The sequence below is a fragment of the Pongo abelii genome, chromosome 4 (assembly GCF_028885655.2).
Source record: "Pongo abelii isolate AG06213 chromosome 4, NHGRI_mPonAbe1-v2.0_pri, whole genome shotgun sequence".
NCBI lineage: Eukaryota > Metazoa > Chordata > Mammalia > Primates > Hominidae > Pongo > Pongo abelii.
Window position 1 is genome coordinate 177059918 of NC_071989.2, and position 23135 is coordinate 177083052.

General features: G+C 43.7%; 1 protein-coding gene across 19 annotated transcripts in view; it reads left to right on the forward strand.

Annotated features, from left to right (window-relative positions):
* Nucleotides 1-23135, forward strand: part of TENM2 (teneurin transmembrane protein 2) — a 1285801-nt gene that overhangs the window by 1201350 nt on the left and 61316 nt on the right. For all 19 annotated transcript variants that reach the window (XM_054556187.2, XM_054556189.2, XM_024247419.3 and 16 more), the window contains 6 exons: nt 8298-8508; nt 13139-13258; nt 16831-17092; nt 17842-18109; nt 21683-21826; nt 22346-22595. In XM_054556187.2, coding sequence (XP_054412162.2) covers nt 8298-8508; nt 13139-13258; nt 16831-17092; nt 17842-18109; nt 21683-21826; nt 22346-22595 — 1255 coding nt within the window. The remainder of the gene's footprint in view (nt 1-8297; nt 8509-13138; nt 13259-16830; nt 17093-17841; nt 18110-21682; nt 21827-22345; nt 22596-23135) is intronic.

Consider the following 23135-nt stretch of genomic DNA (forward strand, 5'->3'; position numbering starts at 1 on the left):
TGCTGGGATTACAGGCGCAAGCCACTGCACCCGGCTCAGTTTTACTTCTTGCAATATTTGAGAATGGCCGTTGCTCTGTGCAGGGAAGGAGGATGCCTGAGGAGCGACGGTTCATCAGGCAGCCAGGGTATTAATGGCAGGTGAAACCTTCCCAACGAGCATCCTGTCAGCCAATCTATTGCTTTAAAAGGTTGGCAATGCAGGAGACCTTACAGAGGCAATGAAGAACTAATCTCATATTGCCAGGTTAAATCAAGTCAGCCTTGCCTGTTCCTTTCACTTCTTAGTTACATCAAGCCCAAATACTTTCAATTATCCTCACTTCCAACTTGTCAGCAGGCGTAGGGTAAAATGCAAATGGAACAGTACCTTTCTCTCGTGGAGAGCAGGAAATATCACTAAGAATAACCTTCATGTATTGAGCTGTTCCTCTGTCTTAAGAGCTATACATTCATCATCTCATTTCACATGCACCTTCTTAGAGCACCTCTGTGCATTTCAGTGTAGTCGGCATTATTAAGTCCATTCTATAGATTGGAAAACTGAGCCACAGGAATTCAGTCACTTGCCCAAGATGACACAGCTGATGAATAATAGACCAGGTTTTAAAGCCAGACCATTCTAAATCTAAAGCCCGTGTTCATTTGCTATTTTTCAAACTGAGCCAAAAGCCCAGTACCACCCTGGGCAAATGGGTCAGGGCAGGGACAAAGCATTGCATCTCAGCGGGCCCCGAGCTTTGGGGTGACTCACTTGAAATTTTCTAAGTTGCTCCCCCAGTGTCAGGGACTGGCCAAGGTCAGCAGTGCTAACTAGGAGGAGCACCCCAGTCCAGACTAGGACCCACGTGAGCCCTGATCCCTGTTCCTCCCCTTCAGGGTACTCTCTTTTTTTCTGAGACGGAGTCTCACCCTGTCGCCCAGGCTGGAGTGCAGTGACGCAATTGGGGCTCACTGCAACCTCTGCCTTCCATGTTCAAGCGATTCTTCTGCCTCAGCCTCCCGAATAGCCGGGACCACAAGTGCGTGCCACCACACCCAGCTAATTTTTGTAGTTTTTAGTAGAGAGACCATGTTGGCTAGGCTGGTCTTGAACTCCTGACCTCGTGATCCACCCACCTCGGCCTCTCAAAGTGCTGGGATTACAGGCGTGAGCCACTGCGCCCGGCCCAGGGTACTCTTTGACCCTCTACCACCCCTCACCCCCACTCCTGTGCATGTAGGGTCAGTAAGATGCCCCAAATTGTTTTGGCATTTGCATGTATGGGATATCCTAAGGCCTAACGGCCAGCTCCAGTTCTAGCAGGCAGCCTAGCAAGCACTGGCCAGAGGACTCTCTCTTTTGCAAACCAAGCTTCCAGAATGGTGCTGACCTGCTGATTTGGGGTGACTCAAATTGTTTATATAGTCAGGGGCCCAGTAAAAAAAAAAAAAAAAAATGCCCTTTGACTGGGGTGCTTCATACCTTAGGCATGCCCTGCAGGAGTTTACCTCAAAACAAACTAACTCCCAAGACAAAACCAATCCTATGGTTCCCCCTTTTTACTGAGGAAACTCTTTCCATCTCTAACTCAAATTCAGCAGGAGCCTTTGGCCTTTGCTGACCAGCATTAAGTGCCCTCCAGGACCCCTGCACCTTCTTCATTTCCATCACGAACAACCAGATTTCATCTTTCTTGCCCCAACTTATTGCTTCTTCCCTACTTTTTATTGCTGCATTAATTTTTCACCTCCTCATCATTATTAGCTGATATCAAAAACGACCCCGGGTTACTGGGTTCACCCCCTGACTACCCAGACTTTCCTTGGGGAAGTGACAGCTTGGTGAGCACCTAGCTCTGTATAGGTAAACAAACCTATATGATGCCAAGAAGACTCAAAAAGAAAAAGAAAAAGAAAAAAAATAGAAATGACTCAGAAGCACTTAGTAGGTGACAAGGTGCTCACAACTGTTGTAAGGACCTCTCGTGGATTGCCTCTGTTGATCCTCCCAGCACTCCTGTGGGTATAATCATCACTGACCTCACTTTGTCAAGTCACCTGGGGAGCCAGGTGACTGAAATGAAGATCAAGAGCATTCCCAGTGCCCAGAAAGTTTCCCTGTGCCCTTTCCCAACTAATACCTTCTCATCAAGGTAACTACAATTTCTAACTTTCTATCATCACTGGCTAACTTTGACTGTTCTTGAACATCCTATCGATGGGTCAGAGAGTACTCTTCAAAGCTCATGTTTTTAACCAATCCACTCTATGGCCTCCCGGCCCAATGAGTAGGAAAGGTAGATTTGGTGCTTGATCTGTGAAACCATGACTGCAAAGAGTGCAGCTTATTTTTAAATCTGAGCTTCTGACCAGTCCCCAACCAGCAGCTGCGTGCAGACACTAGCAGAGCCATCCACAGCACCTGCAGTGATTTGTTAGAGGCCATCTCTACCACTCTGTCACAAAATGAAACTTAGAAAAGTAAATGTAGGTGCTCCTCTGGAGCCTTTAATACCTAGGAAAGCCATGGAGTTCATGCAGGTTGGAGAGAGACTCACTTGCAAACCAAGCTACAGGGAGAAAAGTTGAACAAAATGCTTCCATTCAGTTTCTCTATAAGCTGCCCAGAAGATCAAAGAAGCAAATAAGTGAAATCAACATCTTCTCATTCCTTGAGCCATTTCCTATGAGAATGATGATGCAAGAACTCACACAGCCTCCTCCAGGCACAAAGGTGTGCATGGTTCAGCCAACTCCAAAGGATCCAGATGCTTATTGTGGCTGCTTTAGAGCCTCTCCATCGACACAGGGCCTCCTTCCTCCTGAGTGTAGCTTTACTAGCAAGTGTTTAATGAAGGCTTTGAGCTTGAATCTCTTCACTAGTTAGGAGCTCCTTTTAAAATCTAGCAGAGTACACTAGACAGGATTGAAACGGCTGACAAAAACCTATAGCCAGCACAAAAGTAAGCGCCACCTTGCGCCAATGGTAAACAGCTGAAAGGGGATTGTGTCTCACAGGTAAATAGTGTGGTCCTCTGCAGCCTACAATGCCAGGGATAAATTCCCAGGCATCTGGTTTCTCATGCTGATTCCTCTTCAGATGCTCATTTCAACCAGCCGCGTTCTTTCCCAGCTGTAGGAGTAGACAGGCCTTCAGAAGTGATTAAATCTCACAGCTGCCCACACTTACCCCTGTTGATGGGTGTCCACTGCCTTGTCTTCAGACATCCTTGGGGAAGGAAGTGTCACCCCTCCTAATAATGAAGACAAAGGGTGATAATCTCATCGGTTGCCTTTCTCTACTTTTTATTCATAGCTGCTTCTTAGCCACTTGGATATTCACCTTCTCCAAGCCTCAGTTGCATCCTCTATAGGTGGGTATAGAGTGGGTGGCATGGTGATAATTGTGCTAAGACAGTGTACTGAGCATTCATTATACGACACTGCTCTGAGTACTATACAGACAATAACTGCTTTAACCCTCCCAGCAGCACTATCTACCACCACCATCATCATCATCATCTCCATTTTATACATGAGGGAAACTGAAGCACAGAGCAGTTAATTGCCCATGGTCAACAGCTGGGTAATAGCCAATCTGAGATTCAAACCCAGACACCCTGTTCTATAATCTGAATTTAAGAGTTACATTATTCTGCTTTGCAGGATTTCCATGAATCTTTAAATTTAAAAAAATGTAAATTCTGCTCAATCTATAGTATTTGTTATTACTATTAATTATTAGTATTATTAACCTATCACTATTTGGAAATAAAGTATTCTTGCCAAGATTCAACCAGCCCACAGCCTATACCAGTAAATGACTCTAAATATAAGGGAATATTAATTTCATTTACTTTTGCATCTGTTTTTTTTTAAATGAAAAAGTGGAAGACTTCAGGGAGTTTCTGGTTATAGTTATAGTTCACTGGACATATACTATATACCAGACTGACATATATATATATATTTGAATTTATATATATATAAATTTATTTATTCTCCATCACATAACCCTATGGCATATGTGCAATTATAACTCAGTTTTTAATGCAAGGAAACTACAACCCAGCAAGGCTGATTAACTTTCCAAGCTCACACAGCCAGGGAACTAGCAGAGATGAGCTTCAAACCCAAATCCATCTGATTCCAGAGGCCAGGCTCTCACCTCTGATGCTGTGTAGACTTTTTGGCTTTTTACCTTGGGACTTCTAATCCAAAGGTTTCAATTCAGCATTAATGAACCTGTTTCACGTTGCCAGAACTGTTATGGAAGAATCTCTCTGATTTGCTTTATCAAAAGCAATAAATAGAATGCCTTGGTATCATTCCCAGAAAGTTTCTCCATGATCACATTTCTCTGAAATTGTCATTACAATTAGCTTACGACGTGTATGAGTAGAATAGAGCCAGAGCTGTGATTTAGCGTCCGTTCTGACAGAAAACACCTAGATAATTCCTTTTGGCCCCATTTCACTGAGTGAAGTAAGATTAAGCAGACATGAGCCACCGCAGCATGGGCTGATTGGGAAGGCCTAAGTTGCTTTCCCATAACCGCTGAGTCAGTATTGTGCCCTTTTTGAGGACTCCGCAAACCTCTCCCACCATCGTCACCCCCTTCCCCAGGAAAAAGCCAACCAGACTAACAAATAAGTAGGCAGATAAATAAATAAAGAAATCATCCAATGTCATAGGGGGGCCGGGCTGCTTTCCCTCTGCTGTTGAATGGAGACATCGGCCACCTCTCAGGTCCTGAACTGGCAATTCAGAACAGTTTGATTGCCTGCTTGATTGTTTGCGAGATAACTGCAAGATTGTCAGTGACAGGGTAATTTACTGAAGATTGCAATGTCAGACTCCATCCAAGGGGCTTGCTGGCATAAAGACGCGATTCTCATGACTGACAGGCCACTGGGAGATTGGAGTGCCAATTTAAAGTTCAGTGTCGTCTGAAAGTGTTTGGCGGCTGCAGCCCATAATCGCGCAGCATGATGAGGTCATTATAGGCATAACGTAGGCTCCTACTTAATAACGGGTAGAACCCCAAATGCACAATCTCTGGAGCAGGTAAATGTAAATATGTAGGAGGAAATCATTTGTATCCTATTTTTTTTCTGTTTTGGCATTTGTCATCTGCTATTGCTGATGTGTTTAGGCCATCTCCTGCCAGACAGGCCCTTGAATCAAAAGCCCAGAATCAACAAAACGGTGGGGAAATTTGAGGTTCACAATTCTGAAGCAGTCACGAGCCCGGAAAGAGTGACAGGCTGGAGGGGGAGGGGGAGGCAAATGTTCAGCACTTAATAGGAAAACTGTCTTAAGTTATTCTTCAAGCCCAAAGAGGTCTTCAAGGCGGCTATATGGAGCGGGTGGTAAATGGGTTGGAGGGGGAGGAAATATTTCCCCAGCTTCAGGAGGGAAAGGCCACCAGAGATGGATGGTACCCCTAATCGGAAGAGGCCGGTGACCTTAAAGAAATCTGTAGTGCTAACAGCAGTGGGTTTCTTCTCACCTGAGAAGCTTCTTGTGGCTGCTGAATGAAGCCCTGCCAGCATATCTCAGCAGGTTATTTTTTAAATCTGAAACAGGCATTCCGTGGTAGAGCCCTTCTGTCTTGTGAAGGCAGCCAATGGACAGTGATGTTCAAGGCAGAATTCTATGCACTTTTTTTCTTCTTTTTCTTATTCTGCCAATGGCCCTCCAGATTGGACAGCCTGAATGTGGATCTGAAACAATGCCTGGATATCATCCTGCTACTAAGATACAATCTCCAGTGCTGTTTCTAGGGTCTGAGGTTTGCCAGGCTCTAGAGAACTGGGGAGTATCCGATTCAGCCAGCACATCAGCCCGAGATGTTCAGAGCCTTGATTTCGAAAGTCTCTCAATCTAAAGTGTGCCTGCCTGCTCACCCTCCTGTGTCTGCATTTCTAGGAAATTGTGTAAATCTAAATGTGTTACGAGGCACATGAGCACCATTTGCCCATGTGGAAAATGAGAGGCTAGTTTTAGTAATTTAAAGCCAGGCAAAACATGCAACTTCCTAATTTGTTTGTTTGCTAAAAAGAAAGTAATGCATTAAAATAATTGCACATTAATTGCTAAATTACAGTGGAACTTTGGTGAAATTACATATTTCATTTTCATTAGCGGAACCAAACGAAAAGGGTAATGCCAAAAAATTACATTGTAGTAAATTTAAAGCACCCAGCCAGGCCTCTGATTCAGCGTTCCAGTACAAGTGTTTGTCAAGGCACAGCCCAGGGTTTGAGTGCATGTTTCCATGATTCTAATTATGGTCCAAAAAAATGCCTTGCTATCAAATCCAGGAGGTGCAAGCAAGTTATTCTCCAAGCTTCTCCACCGTGTGTTCAATCAGCTCCCAGCTGAGTGAATAAGGATTGACTAACGAATTTGTTCTTATCAGAAATTCCAAGGAGCAAACACTGCCCTAAACATTCCCATCTTCCGCCCTCACAGACAGGTGAGGAATGGGAAACAGTCATTTTATTCATTCAACAAACATCTGTTGAGTGCCCGATTCTGTGCTTGGTACTAAGAGAGGAATGAATATAAAATTAATAAGACATCATTTTTCTCTTCAAAGAGCTCATTTTCCAATAGGGAGGCGAGCATTAAGAGGTCATTAATTCTACTGTAAGAAAGTTGGCATTAACAATGGTTTTTAAATCGTATTGTGTGTTAGAATCACCCGAGAATCATGTTTAAAATGCAGATTCCAGGGTCTGCTCCCGGAGGCTCTCCCTGGGGAGATGTGGGGTGGGCCATTTATTCTTCCTGCAGGATTCTGATGCAGAATGCTTTAAGAACCTCTGATTCAGGGATGTACAGAACAGGGATTCCTAACTATCTTGGTCAGTTTGGTCTGCTACAACAAAAATACCATAGACTAGGTGGCTTAAACAACAAACAGTTATTTCTCACAGTCCTGGAGACTGGGAAGTCCAAGATCAAGGCACCAACAGATTCAGTGTCTGGTGAGGCCCTGATTCTTGATTGATAGACTGCAGTCTTCTTGCTGTGTCCACACATGGCAGAAAGAGTACTAAAGTGCTCTCTGGGGTCTCATTTATAAGGACACTCATCCATTTATAAGAGTTCCACCCCCACCCTCATGACTTAATTACCTCCCAAAAGCCCCATTCCTAATACCATCACATTGGGAGTTAAGTTTTCAACATTGAACTTTGAAGGATCACAGACATTCAGTTTGTAGCAATAATCTGGCCAGGGGCGTCATCCGGAAGGCTTCCTGGAAGAAGAGGCCACACCTAAACTTGATCTTAAAGGATGAGTCAGTCCTGTCAGTTTCCCCCACTCTACCATTAGCTCCTTAAAGACAGCCTCCATGGTTCTTTGCTCTCTCTCTTGTTTCCAGCACGTGGACACCACTCAAATATTTGTTGAATGGTAGTTGAGTAAATAGGACTCAGCCCAGGTAAAGGGATGGAGGCACAGGACTCCAGGCAAGTGCATAATAATGTTCCGAGTCCTAAGGGCATGCGGGAAGACGGAACCAGAAACTACTGCGGAAACTGCAGGCTTAATTTCCAGATTCCCAAGCCAAAGCCATTTCTCCACATTTCCTAGAAAATGTAAAACCCTCAGCACCTGGGTTTCCAATTGGTCAGCAGTTCCGTTCCTGGCTCAGAGGGATTGGGATAGAATACTTTTCTCCACTAAAGTGAGATTTAAGGAATTCCATGCATTTTAGCTTTTTTTAATTTGATTTAAATAAATTGTATTTCTAATAGAGACAGGGTCTCACTATGTTGCCCAGGTTGGTCTCGAACTCCTGGGCTCGAGTGATCCTTCTGCTTCAGCTTCCCAAAGTGCTAGGATTACAGGTGTGAGCCACCATGCCCAGCCAGAAATTCCATACATTTTGCTTGCTTGTGCACCCATTAGCACAGACCCCTGGGAACTGACTGTGGGTAATTTGCTGTGCTGTGTTGTTCAAAGGCAAAGTTTTTGTTTTTATTTTCCCACTCAAATAATACTTGTTCATAGTAGAAAAAAGTAGAAATTCCAGAAAAGCACAATAAAGAAGAGAAGCACACTAATCTGCTACATGAGGATAACCATTTGTCAACATTTTAAATTATTTCCTTTCAGTCTTTTATTTTCTATGTGTATGGATTGGAATTGGATGAGACTTGCTGTGTGAAACCTGCCACCTCAGGCCCATGGGTCCGTTTGATGCTGCTCATGCCTGTGCTGGTAACAAAGGTGTTAGTGTCTCCAAACAGCTTTATGCCATGAAATCCGCTGACTCTGGCTCTGCCTCTGCCGTTCCAGATGGCCTGGTGGATTGCTTGGACCCTGACTGCTGCCTGCAGTCAGCCTGTCAGAACAGCCTGCTCTGCCGGGGGTCCCGGGACCCACTGGACATCATTCAGCAGGGCCAGACGGATTGGCCCACAGTGAAGTCCTTCTATGACCGTATCAAGCTCTTGGCAGGCAAGGATAGCACCCACATCATTCCTGGAGAGAACCCTTTCAACAGCAGGTAGGCACCCTCTGTCCCTGCAAACTGCTGAAGTCACTGATTTTCTTCCTTTTGGAGCCAGAGGCAGTGCTCCAGCTTTCCCGGGGACCCAATTGGCCTGGAATCTGCCCCCCTAGAGGCAGCTCCCTCCAAGGGGGCCTCAGAGAAGTGCCCTTTCCTCACTTTGTGTTGGACTCCAGAACAGAGCCCTAGTGTCTTTGCAGGATGTCAACATCTTTAACCCAGAACCTGCTGGAGACACCTGTTGATTCCCTGGTTTTTAAATCATTTTTAAAATCTGTTATTTTATGATGTTATTGTCATTATATTAAATCTCCCTTTATAATGCCTCTGATAGTGGCTTTTGTTCGAGCATTGCTGAAACAGTTCATTCAATAGAGTATTTTTGAAAGCTGTTATTAACTTGATAACATAACCTATCATTCGGTGGCAACTTAGAGTCAAGATGATGTTGGTTGCAAGGATTTATTGAGCACCTAGGCTGAGCCAGAGACTTTGTATAGATTATCTCTAATCCACACAACAATCCCATCTATTACCTCTCCTGATTACCTACTGCGTGCAAGCCACTGTGCCACTGCATTTCACCCCTCATTCTCTCCAGTTTATTATTGCTCTTAGTTGCTAATTTGAGACTTATGAATATTCTAGGGTCAAGTTCTAGATTCATTTTGTCTTCAACTTCACCCCAGGACAAGTTAGAACTGTGCTCCTGGAGAAGAGAGCAAGGGGAAGGTTTGTCTTGGAGACACTTCCCCACCACCCCATCCCCTCCTCTTTTCTATGCACTACATATGATTCTGAGGGTAGAGAGGAGGGGTAGGAGAGGCTGGGGGTCTTCTTATGGCTTGGCCATGCTTGATCTTCCTCTCAGTTGGTCCCGGTCCAGATGTTGATGGTGCATGCTGATGCAAGAAGGAGGAGCATGGTCTAATTGGGGATGCCCCGCCCCATCTCTGTGGTCCTTCACATCAAGAAATAAAAACTGCTGGTCAGGTCCTTTTTCACAAAACTTCTAGGTACTAGGAACTTGGGTAGGATGGTCCTGGCCCCTTTGCAGCCCTGACGACCCCCATTGTGCCATCTTTGTCTTATTTCTCTTTAGCCTTATTCAGGTAGGCCCAGGAGCAACTCCGGAAGTATGCTACTTCTCTCGGCTTCCAAGCAGGGAAGAAATACTAGACCTCCCTTCTTACAGAAGCCCTTAACTTTATAAGTGATTCTCTTGGAGCCCCTCTCATGAGCCTTTCATTGGTCCCCAACCGAGAGAGGCCAGTGAGTGTGGGATGGGAAAGGAATGGGTGTCAGCACAGCTGATTCTACAGCCTCTTCGAGCTCTCTGGAAAGTTGGAGAGCCCCAATTCCTGCAGCTCTTTTGAATATGAGTGTCTTAACAAGGTCACCTTAGGCCAACAACTTTTGCTTCTCTCTGTTCTCATTTTACTAAAAATAAACTAGAAAAAGAAATAATAGAAAAGTAAAAATAATCTCAGCCCTCTTCTATTTCAGCCCTGACACCTCCTAGTGATATCATGTTGGGCTCATAAAGCTCATTTTCTTGATTAATAAAATTAAGATAACTATTAAATACGTAAAAGTTGATCAGATGAATTGGGTCATTCTTGTCATACCCAACTAAAGCAGAGTCAAGAAGCCAGGAAGAAAAAGCACTCTGGGCACATAACATTGCCCTAGAAATGTAATTCTCCCCAGGCCTGGCTACTGAAACTGCCTGGTGTAACCTGAAGCCAGTTGATCTAATAGCGACAGAAACAACCTACTATGACTCTAAGACTAGTTTTACCCACCACCATCATTCACCAGTCGGAACTCACCAGATCGCCAAAACTTTACCAGTCCCAGTGAACTTTCTCTCAAAAGAATAAGTAACTTTTCTCCTTATAAAACCTCCACACTTCTCTTTGTTCTTCAGACATCCTGAAGACTACCCCCATGCATATGCCCTGAATTGCAATTCTTGCTTCCCAAATAAAACATTTTAAATTTAGAGATTAATCTTTCTATTTTATTTGACTTTAACATATATTATACACAGTATTATTACTGTTTCTTTTAGTAGAAGAACCTCTCAAGAAAATAAAAGAAACCACAGATCTCTGATAAATAAAAAGTATTTACTCTGCTTGTTAAATCCTAACTCTAGAACAGATTCTGTAAGTATGCTTCCTTTTAATTATGAACATAATTCATCTTGCTAGAGACCCGTGACTGGGCAGAGCTTGCACTGGGCCATAAGCATTTCAGTGGGGTTTGTAGTTTGCTTATACTGAAAATGCATCCTCTGAAGGCCTGTTTCAGTCTGCTTCCTCATTAACCTGTCATTATTTCTACCCTAAATCCAGTCATTTCCTGATATTCTCCCTTTCATGCTTTCTTCACCTGGCCCTTCTAATTTTATCTGATTCTCCTCATCAATGGTTACCACTTCCAGAAGGCATCTTGAGCTAGAGCCAAAATACAGGTGAACAGTCAGGAACCCCAGAATATTTGGTAGACTATGCCAGCCCAGGAGACCTGAAAGAAAGATGCTTTAGAGAAAGCGTCTCAGAAGCTTTAAATGTAAACAATAAAATGGCACCTCCCAAATGAGCCCAGGCTCTCCAGCTGTCTGCATGGATACATAATTCAGAAATATGAAATTTAACTCCAAGACATAGGTTGAAGTTCAGTAAGCGTGTGAATTCCAGTACGTTATCATCTTACAAATAACGAAGGACAAAGCTAAGAGTAAAAAAGAACTTGAAAATTCAAGACTTCTAAAAAGGCGTTCCCCTAGATAATGGCATACAAAAATAACTAAAATGCCTTGACTCCACCACTATAATTTATAAAGCAGATCTCACTATCTAGATAATGTGATAATTGTTACACATCAATAATCATAAATAGAAATGAACTGATAGTATGTCTTAGCTGAATCTTTTCTGCAAATTGACTGCCTGGAAACGATAGGAAGGCAGCAGCAAGGAAGAATTTGAAAAACAGAGGATAGAAATCACAGGCAACACTACTCCTGTTATTCCTATGGCACGCTGCAAAGCCTTCTGCTACAGGAATGATTTAAAAGAAATAGCAGTTGTAGAAAAAAGGAAGGGTGGGGGGACTCCATTGTGGAATGTACTTTCAATTTTGTTTTCTCATCACGAGCACTGTGTACCTTGTGGTCGTCAACACACATCACTGATTTTAAAATAGTGTCTGGTAAGGTTTTAAAGAAATCTTAGTCCGAGCTAAGATAAGAAAATGGAATTGAACAAAAGGATTATTTTCATAAATTAGTTTTCCACTTTAAAAGAGTCTAGCGTTGTGGTTAAAACCAGCTAAAAATGGCATTCATTTGTTAGGCAGCCAGTAGCAGACAATTAGAGCTGTCAGTGGAACAGTCTAAACACTCCTGAGATCATCAAAGGGTTGGAGTTGAACAGCTGGGGGTATTGCTAATAAAAAGAGAGATGCATGGAGACAGCATCCCTCCGGTTTTCAGGACACCCGGGAATGCAAAAGTAAGTGCATTCCAAAAATCAAGCCGACTTTGACAAGATTCTGGCAAAGGACGGGTCAGTTGATCACCTAGTTCAGAAACTAGGAGTGTGTCCAGGACCGTGGGAGCCTGAGAACCTCTCTTCTTTTGCCAAATTGCCTAGTCTGCTGGGGGCTCAGTGCAGAAGTGGAGCTTCTTGTTGTCCCATTTCTCTGTGAAGTCAAGAGAATTCAGATGAGAGGAGACATGCACATTCTCCCTCCATGGACTTTGAGCAGAATATGGTAGCATCTCTCTGGCTTTATAGGACTTTCCCAGGGGTAGCTGGTTGGAAACTGGGATTTGTGGGAAAGTTCTAGTTACTGTGTCTGGAAAGAGGGAGATGTTCTGTAACACTGGAAATAAATTGGTAGGATTTCAAAACCCTTCAAGATAGCAGGAATTTGACATAAGAGAAATATGTAGTAACACAGAATCCAGAATCCAATATATTTCTAGCAGAAAAAAAAAACGTATATAGATATATACACATTTTGATTGAATGCGTATATTGAAGGGTTTTGCTCTATATATCTCCAAAGTTCTCTGTTCCTCAGACCCTCATGGATTATGAGAAATTTTGCTCTTAGAGGGCAGCAAAAGACAATGCATGTGTATTTCCCAGCCATAAAACTCTCTGTGCTCCCCTCTACCCACTCTGACATTCTGGCCTCTAGAAGAGTAACGTGGCCATCCTCCAAAGCCAAAAAATGGAAATAAGCAGCCAGATGTGGAAGCTCTCACCCGAGTATGACACTCTCGGTGCCAGGCTAAGGAGCACCTGGGAATGATGAGGGACAGCCTGCAGCTCAGGCCAAACAAAAGCCAAACAATGTCAAGAAATGGAGGAAGGCCAAGAGTGGAAGGCGGGTGCCCAGGAGACCCCATGGCCCAGCTCAGTGATGGGAGATGCTGCCCATGGATTTCACCCCAAAATGTCACTAGTATGATTGTGCAAAGCCAGAAGTTAATGTTGAAAGCCTTCTCCTCGCCTGAGGGACCAGATGAGGATGAGGGAGCAGAGGCAGTGGGGAATTATCTCTGTTCTCCGGCATGTGGCTCAAAGACCTCTGTTTCTTTCTTTCTCAGCTTGGTTTCTCTCATCCGAGGCCAAGTAGTAACTACAGATGGAACTCCCCTGGTCGGTGTGAACGTGTCTTTTGTCAAGTACCCAAAATACGGCTACACCATCACCCGTCAGGATGGCACGTAAGTAGCTTTGTGGGTCTCGGACCTACTCAGGACCACACGTGTGTGCAAAGGGACAGATGGTGCTGTTGGCTTGGAACCACAGGATTCCCCCTGGTGGACTGGAATGTCCACCAGGCCTGTCCCCTAGTGAGGATTCCCCCAAAGACATTTCATGCTTTTTGATGTGACATCAAAAACAGAAAATAAATAGGAAAGGCAGCTTACCTAGGACAGCTCACAGCCACCTCATTTTTTTAATGTCAGGTCAATGCACGTGTATGTGTGTGTGTGTGTGTGTGTGTGTGTGTGTGTGTTGGGGTGGAGGCAGATTCTAGAAAAAGAAGGGAAGGTAGCTCTTAGAAACGAACTCCTGTTTTAAATCAAAGGCAGTGCTGGGTGACAGGAATCCACATGACATAGTGTCCTGTGGTGATCCCCTTCTGCTTTCATCTGTGGCTTTAGGAGTTGTGTTGTTTTCGCTACTGTTTGGAGGGGGTGGCGTGTAATCAGAGAAGTCTAATTAAATACATTTAGCAGTCACCCTGCTGTGTGAAGGAGGCAACCTTTCCCTATTATCTTCTGATTGGAAACGTGTACCCGTTCAGCCTCTATCAAGATGAAAGCTCTGTCGTTTCCTTAATCCATTTGGGCATAGAGTAGAAATTTAAAGAAAAAGATAAGAAAAAGAAAAGAAATCTATGGGAGGGAGAAAACACTGACTTACTCTGGGCTAAAAAACACACAGACACACAGACAATTATGGCATTCTGTTTTAAATGAAAAGGGAACTGTGGCTGCAAATCTGATCCAACGCTCTTTCTGTAAAATGCACTCTGGAAAATCTTGGATGTATCACAGAAGTAAGAACAGGGATTTTTTACCTTTCTCTGGCGAAGAGTCTGGACTTATTTTCTTTCTAATGCCCTAAGGTAGCCTTATAGGCAGTTTCAACAATTACCAGCCCCCAGGAGCCCTAACTTCACTCTCCCACCTCTGAAACCCAAACAAGGAGTCTAAGGATTCATACCAAATCTTCAATATTCATGAAATTTCTGATATCTCACTCATAGATTTCTGCAGCCAAATCTTATTATTTTAAAGCACAGGATGGCAGATGTGTGCCTTACAAAATTACTCTGGCCCTTGTTCATTCTTAGAAGCCAGTGGGTTTTTTGTTTTGTTTTGTTTTTTTGTTTTGTTTTTTTATTTTGAGATGGAGTCTTGCTCTTCTCGCCCAGGCTGGAGTGCAATGGCACGATCTCGGCTCACTGCAACCTCCGCCTCCTGGGTTCAAGCGATTCTCCTGCCTCAGCCTCCCAAGTAGCTGGGATTACAGGCACCCACCACCACGCCCAGCTAATTTTTGTATTTTTAGTAGAGACAGGGTTTCACCATGTTGGCCAGGCTGGTCTCAAATTCCTAACCTCAAATGATCCATCCACCTCGGCCTCCCAAAGTTCTGGGATTACAGGCGTGAGCCACCATGCCCAGGCCAGTATTCTTGAAGAACTGACATCCTTGAGTCAATTGCTGTGAAGTCCCGTGAGACAACAGAAGAAGACATTTCTGAGTCCTTGATATGCTATTTGTCCCTTTCTTCTGCATCCCTCTCCACTGCTTCCTGATTAATTATGCCCCAAGTCCACTTCCCAGATCATCTATCCAACCTCCTGGATCAGTTACTCTTCAGCTTGTTCAAGTTGTAAAGCTGTGGAAGTCACAGGACATGCTTGAGAATGCTCTGAGGAATCCCACAATCTGTTGCATAGTGGCATGTGCCCCAAATATTCATGTTGATTCTACCGTGCCAAGTAGGAACAACTTGGCTTCAAGATATTTGACTCTCTTCTGTACTCTATGCAGAACTGTCCCCAGCAGTGTGCATGCCCAATAAATAAGCACATAAATAAAGTAATTAATAAGTAAACTATTGTACTGTACATGCTCTGACATTTGTCTTAATATTCCTATGCTCCCTGTTCATTCACATTTACTAAAAAACACCAAATGTGTTACTAAGATTGGACGAAACCAGCGAGTCAAGTATATTTTTACCAAGTTTTTACTGTGATCCAAGTAGTCTTAGCTGCTGGGGATTCTGAAGGGAGCAAGACAGACAGCACCACTGCCCTCAAAGAGATGAAATTCTAAGGCCGGGCGCGGTGGCTCACATCTGTAATCCCAGCACTTTGGGAGGCAGAGGCAGGCGGATCACGAAGTCAGGAGATCGAGACCACCTGGTTAACAGGGTGAAACCCCGTCTCTACTAAAAATACAAAAAGTTAGCTGGGCATCATGGCAGGCGCCTGTAATTCCAGCTACTTGGGAGGCTGAGGCAGGAGAATCACTTGAACCCGGGAGGTGGAGGTTGCAGTGAGCCCAGATTGTGCCACTGCACTCCAGCCTAGGCCCCAGAGTGAGACTCCGTCCCAAAAAAAAAAAAAAAAAAAAAAAAAAAGATGAAATTCTAGAGGGGAGGTAAAATAAAGCTTAAAATTAGTACACCTCTCTGTTAACGTCCTTGTTTTCCGTTAATTGGGAAAAAGCTACATTTATTCCACTTTACAGGTAATACACCTCCATCCAGCTCTTAAGAAATGAACAGAAATATAGCTTAAGAACCATTGTCAAAGAAATCAGCCACAGAGCAGAGGCTGATTAGAAGAATGCTGTAATGAGCTCCTCCCTGTGTCCTAACGTAGTATCGTTATAATTACACTATTTATTGAACATTCTATTAGCCTAGGACTGTGCTAAGTGCTTTACACGAGTGGCCAGCAAACATTTTCTGTAAAGGGCCAGATAGTAAATAGTTTAGGCTTTGCTGGCCGTGTGGCTTGTCACCAACAACTCAGCTCTGCCATTATAGCAGGAAAGCAGCCTAAAAGATACATAAACAAATGGGTGTAACTGTATGCCAATGAACCCTTTTTTTTTTTTTTTTTTTTTTGAGACAGAGTCTCACTCTATCACCCAGGCTGGAGTACAGTGGCGCAATCTCGGCCCACTGCAACCTCCGCCTCCCAGGTTCAAGCAATTCTCCTGCCTTGGCCTCCTGAGTAGCTGAGACTACAGGCACCCACCACCATGCCTGGCTAATTTTTGTATTTTTAGCAGAGATGGGGTTTCACCACGTTGGCCAGGCTGGTCTTGAACTGCTGACCTCAAGTGATGCACCCACCTCAGCCTCCCAAAGTGCTGGGATTACAGGCATAAGCCACCATGCCCTGCCCAATAAAACTTTATTTACCAAAACAGTTGGTGGGCCAGATTTAGCTCATAGGTCATAGTTTGTTGAGCTCTGCTCTACACTCATGATGTTTCACTCTTAGCCATGCCATGTGTATTGGCGTAATTATTCCCATTTTACAGATGAAGAAACTTGGGCTCGGAGAGGGTTAGTAACTTGCCTATTGCCACTCAGCTAGTAAGTGATAGAGTTTGGGTTCCAGCCCCACCTGTCTGCCTCCAAAGCCCATGCTCTCCTCTGTGCTCTGCCCATCCCACGGCCATCACGGGAGGAGGAGAGGCATCCTGCCTTGTCTAAAAGTGAGTCTGCCCCCTCATCAGCTCATTTACTCCCTCTCCAGGTTCGACCTGATCGCCAATGGAGGTGCCTCCTTGACTCTACACTTTGAGCGAGCCCCGTTCATGAGCCAGGAGCGCACTGTGTGGCTGCCGTGGAACAGCTTTTACGCCATGGACACCCTGGTGATGAAGACCGAGGAGAACTCCATCCCCAGCTGTGACCTCAGTGGCTTTGTCCGGCCTGATCCAATCATCATCTCCTCCCCACTGTCCACCTTCTTTAGTGCTGCCCCTGGGCAGAATCCCATCGTGCCTGAGACCCAGGTAGGAATGGCGGTGCCAGGGCGGGACTCTCAGGACTTCCCTAACCGAAACCAACTGGACACTGCCTCTCCCCGAGTGGACCAGAAACTAATACTAAAGGGGAGTGAAAAAAGTGGGAGCATGATAAAATTTATAGCCACCAGAGATGAAAGTTTGAATCCCTCTTGGCTGATCTGGATGTTTGCAGATAGTCGTTCAAGACTTTGGCAGTCATCAGAGCTTTTAATAAAATAAAAACAACGTACATATGTGCAACCCACCTGCAAATTGCTTTTTATTCCTGTTAGTCACAGAGATACATGGTAAGAGGCGCTTTAATGATCTACATCGGTGTTACGACAGAGGGCATATTACATTATTGCCTCCCTGTTGCTTTATACGGATTGTCAGTGGAAGTTGTAGGTTCATATAATTACAGCCTCTTGTGGCCTCCTTGCATGCAGCTAGCAATAAAGCCTGCTGTTCTTATTTACATCTTTTGCCAACAGTGTGTTTTTTTAAAAAGAAACACAACAGTGACCAAGAATAATTATTAATCCAAAAATCATAACCTCATCCCCATCACTCTATGGTGGAGGATAAAGTTTTTGTTGTTGTTGTTTTTCTTTCTCAGTGGTGGTAAGTGGTCCTCGCACCCACATAAGATGTGATGCCTCAGTGAGGGACATAGCAGACAGACAGTATCAGGGTTACAGTTTATCTGCACAGGTGTGTTTTAGGTGTGTGTCTGCCATGTGTTTCCTCTCCAGGTTCTTCATGAAGAAATCGAGCTCCCTGGTTCCAATGTGAAACTTCGCTATCTGAGCTCCAGAACTGCAGGGTACAAGTCACTGCTGAAGATCACCATGACCCAGTCCACAGTGCCCCTGAACCTCATTAGGGTTCACCTGATGGTGGCTGTCGAGGGACATCTCTTCCAGAAGTCATTCCAGGCTTCTCCCAACCTGGCCTACACCTTCATCTGGGACAAGACAGATGCGTATGGCCAAAGGGTGTATGGACTCTCAGATGCTGTTGGTATGTTTTGGTTTCAACCACTTATTGATCAATGGATTTAGTCATGTGTTAATTCTACCCATATTTATTGAGTTCCGAGGATATGCCAAGCACCATTCCAGTAGATAAGGACACAATGGTCAAGAAGACAGACAAGATTCCTCTTCCATGGGGTTTACATTTTGGTGAGGTATTGAGATAATAAATACAAGTGAAACAAAGAAATATCAAGCAGGATAAGTGCTAATAAGAAAATAAAAGTAAATGATATATATTGGGGAGGAGGGACAACTGTGGTAAGCATTTAGGGAAGGCTCCTCCGCAGGGCAGCATTTAAGCAGAGACTTTAATGACAAGAAGGAGCCACATGAAAATCAGAAAAAGAGGATTTCAGGCAGAGAGAAGAGCAGGGTGTGTTTGATAGACAGAGAGAAGGCCAGTGTAGCTGGAGTGTAGTGGAAAAGAAAATATTCAAGATGTTGGGAGAGAGGTGGTCAGGGGATAGTTCATTTTCCAGACAGAGCACTTGTAAATGGCGTGGAATTCCCCTGAATAATCAGAAAACAGGGTTTGAGGAGATCAGAAAGCCACATGCTGTGTTCCAGGGCTTTGCCTTTTGAAGGAATCACGATTCTCTCCTTATGGAAGATCTTCATAACAGAAGTGTCCTACCGTTATCAGAGTTGTGAGCTGTAGATTAATCTTAACCTACCTTGTATCTTCCTACTTGTGGAAAGCTATCTAGGAATTAATTAAAATCCAGAATCCTGTGTTCTCTTCACCAATAGTAGTGTGTATTTTAAGAACTGTAAAGATAAGTTACCAAAGTAGGAAACTAGCAACCTCAGAAATTTTCACTATAATTGGTAGTCAATGTTTATCAGACGTTCCTTTTGTGTAGAGAGCATTGTGTTAAATCCTTTGTCAGGTAACCTCTCAATAACCCCTCAAGTAGGCACTCTCATAACCCCATTGTGCATAAGGGGCAGGAGGGAGAGGGTAAGAAAGTTGCCCAAGATCACGCCACTAACAGGTTACACCTGCTCAGGATACAGCCCTGGTGGTCTGCTTCATCAGTGAGTGGTGTTAACTTAACCAAGGTAGCAAGAAGTTCCCAGGGTAACTAGTGCATTTAATATACAACACTGGCTAATCAAATATATATATATATATATTTGTGTGTGTGTGTGTGTATATATATATATACACACATACATATTTACAGATATATATACATATACATATATCTGTCTTTAGCTAATATCAAAATGACAGCCAATATTAAAAAGTATACTAAATATTGTAATGCACTTCCATACATTCCAGCTCCTACCATTATCAACTCACGATGAGGCCTGTTTTTTCATACCCCCGTCCACTCCCCTTTCTCCTATATTTTTCTGAAGTAAGTCCTAGACATCACATCATTTCGTCTGTAATATTTAAGAATGTACCTCTAAGAACACTCTAAAAACATAAAAACAATATCATCACAACAAAAAAAACACAATAATTCCCTAATATCATCACATAGCCCATCATTGTTCAATATTTCAATTGCCTGACAAATACCATAAACTATCAATACTTTGTCTCAAGATCCCATTAAGATCCACCTTTTGCAATTGGTTGATTTATCTTAAACTGTTTTTAAAGTTCTTTCGTCTTTCCTTATCTTTCTCTCTCTCTCTAACCTTTGTAATTTATTTGTTGAAGAAATTGGGTTGTGTGCCTGTAGAATTTCCCATATAGCGTGGTTGGTTGGTTGGTTGATTAGCTGGTTGGTTCTCGAATTGCATAATTATGGCTATTTTGCCTGTTCGTCTGTTCCCTATATCTCCTGACCATTGATAGTTGGGTCTTGAAGCTTTCTCAGGTTCAGGTTTGATTTTTTTATTTTTTGTCTTGGCAGAACAACTTGATAGGTGTGGCTGTGTCCTTCCATCAAGAGGCACCTAAAGTCAAGCTGTGTATTTTTTAGAGATTTCAGTAGCCATTGATGCTCATTGCCTAGTCTGTCTGGTCATTAGGGATTGCAAAATTATATTTTAATTCTATGCTTCCTTCTTCATCTATTAGCTGAAATACTTCTGTATAGAGATGCTTTCTCCTTAACTACTTGGTTATTTGAAGTACAGTTCAAATAGGGAAGAATAGATAAATGCTTGATTATTTCCCTTTATTTACTAGTTTTCAATATAATGAGTTGATTCATCATCCAGTGGTGGCAAATTAATGTTTCTTAAATACCGTTATGAACTCATGGACTGAAATGCATCCAGTATGTTTCAATCCATTGAAGTTATTATTCTCACTAATGGCCAAATGGCCCCATCTTTGGTCAGTGGGCACCTTTTCAAGCTCATTCCCAAATCCTTTTGACATGACCCTAATAGATTTTGATTCCTTCCTTGCTATCTAGTATGATAAAGTAGGCTGGTGTCATTGTGTTCATTTCTTACTCCAGCCATTTCTTCCAGAAGCCCTGATTCCCTTTAATGAGAAATAATATATCAAGGCCACAAGCCAGGCACTAGCAATTCTCTTTGCTGCTGGGGCTGGTCATTTGGCCTTTGTTTCTTGGCATTTTCAGAGGACAAGCTAGGAAATATATAGAGTTTTTTAAAGATAAAAATGCATCCTCCATTCATATTGACACTTCTATATCTCAGGAATTTTTTAAAGCTGCAGAGAATCCCCAAAGGTGACACACATAGTTAAGAGTTTAATGCAGTAGGAACAGCAATAATAACAATGCCTCAAATTTCTAGAGCAGCGTTCCAATTAAAAATGTATGGCATCTCAGCGCTTCGTCTCATCTCTCCTTACCACATCTGTCTGCGAAATTGAGGCTTCACCTAACCCATTTTACACGTAGGGAAAATGGAGCCCCAAGGAAGCGTGAGCTTGGAGCCAAGCTAGGACTAATGTCCTTCATTGCCACCTCTCTCTCCCATTTGTCCACGTGGCAAATGCAGGATTTTTACAAACAGCTTTTGGATTCTGTTCCCCATTGAATCCCCATGTAACTGGCAGACTGTACTCCTGCTGGTGCCTGCCTCTCCTGGCACTTTCTGGAATCCTGAGTGAACACACCAAGTGTCTTAATTTACACAAGCTATTGCTCCCAGAATCTCCATGTTACTGAGCCAGTACGATCCCAAAGGGCTTTCTCCTAGTAAGTGGAAATAAATAACACAAAACATAATAAATGCATGCCGTGAACAGCAGGCTGAGAGAAACAGTCTCCTGTCCATCTCTAAAGGGGAATTGTGTCAGGTTTTCAAATGATTCCTTTCCTCCCTCCATGTCACCAGGGTCATTTTTGAAAGCCAGTCATTCATTGGAAAGGTCTTTCCTTCCCCACAGAGTACTACTGTGTAAAGTTTCAAGGTTGAGTTCAGCTCAAAAATCTGAATTTAATATTGTAGAATCACAAGGAGAAAAGCAATCAGCCTGCCTCGTTGAGTCAGTTTTGGGAACAGAATCTGTATTACTGCGAACACGTGCTTCTCATTCTTGCTACAGAGCTCTGGAGTAATCAAGTAAACTCTCTCTGTTCTCTCACTGTGCCCCACCCCTTTTATCTTTCAGTGTCTGTCGGGTTTGAATATGAGACCTGTCCCAGTCTAATTCTCTGGGAGAAAAGGACAGCCCTCCTTCAGGGATTCGAGCTGGAACCCTCCAACCTCGGTGGCTGGTCCCTGGACAAACACCACATCCTCAATGTTAAAAGTGGTATGTGAACACATCTTCTTTCCCAAATACAGCCTTGCCACTTCTCTGGAACCTTGTCTCTAGCCTCAGCATTTAAGTGGTCACACCTCCCCTTCCCTGGGTCATTTTTTCATTAAGTGCCCAAAATATGCATAGATTTTCCTACCTTCTCCTTTTATTGTATTATTTTTTTAATAGAGACAGGGTCTTGCTCTGTCATCCAGAGTGTAGTGTAGTGGTGCCATCATAGCTCACTGCAGCCTCGACTTCCCGGGCTCAAATGATCCTCCTGCCCCAGCCTACCAGAAAGCTGGGATTACAAGCTTCTTTGGTTAACCTCCCAAGTGTCATTTTACCCAATGGCACAGCATTTGGGGTCCACCTGTCCCACTGCAGCTCTCTCCACATTCTGAAGAAGTTGGAGAGCTCCCGGAGCACTGAAGATTCCTAATTTTTCTCTTCCCCTCCCTCCCAGTTGGCCAATACACATGTCTTCCCCAGAGGGCTTCAGTAACCCCTCCCATTCTCCAACCCCCGCAGGAATCCTACACAAAGGCACTGGGGAAAACCAGTTCCTGACCCAGCAGCCTGCCATCATCACCAGCATCATGGGCAACGGTCGCCGCCGGAGCATTTCCTGTCCCAGCTGCAACGGCCTTGCTGAAGGCAACAAGCTGCTGGCACCAGTGGCTCTGGCTGTTGGAATCGATGGGAGCCTCTATGTGGGTGACTTCAATTACATCCGACGCATCTTTCCCTCTCGAAATGTGACCAGCATCTTGGAGTTACGGTAAATGGCCACACAGGCAACCTTCTGTTGCTCTCTTGCCCCCAATAACTCCTGAGTTTGATCGTGTAACTGGGGCAGCATTTGGGATTCTCCAGAGAAGATATAGTCCTTGTGATCCAAAACCTAGGCCCAGAGTCAAATAAGGAGGTGGGAAAAATGCTTTGTGTATCTATGAAAAACCATACGCAGATTTGATACAATAGTCAACAACTGACTTACAGACAAGGCTTTTAGTCTCCAGACTGGAGAACAACCAAGGCGTCTTTTATTTTTAAGAAGCTCTGTAGACACACATCAAAGTTTGAGAACCGCTAATGTTCATTTGCTAATTCAAAATGTTGTATTGAGCACCTCTATCTGGCTAACTCTCTATAAAGTCTCTGGATCTTTGCACATTCACTAGGGTAGCACTTCCTTTACTGTGTAGGCTTTGCTGTGTAATTTCTGGCCAGCCTAGGAAGATTCCTCCTGCCCATTGCTGGCTACTAAGTCTGAAAGCCAGACCCCTCTGTGCTGGGAAAAAAACTGACCCCTAAAAGC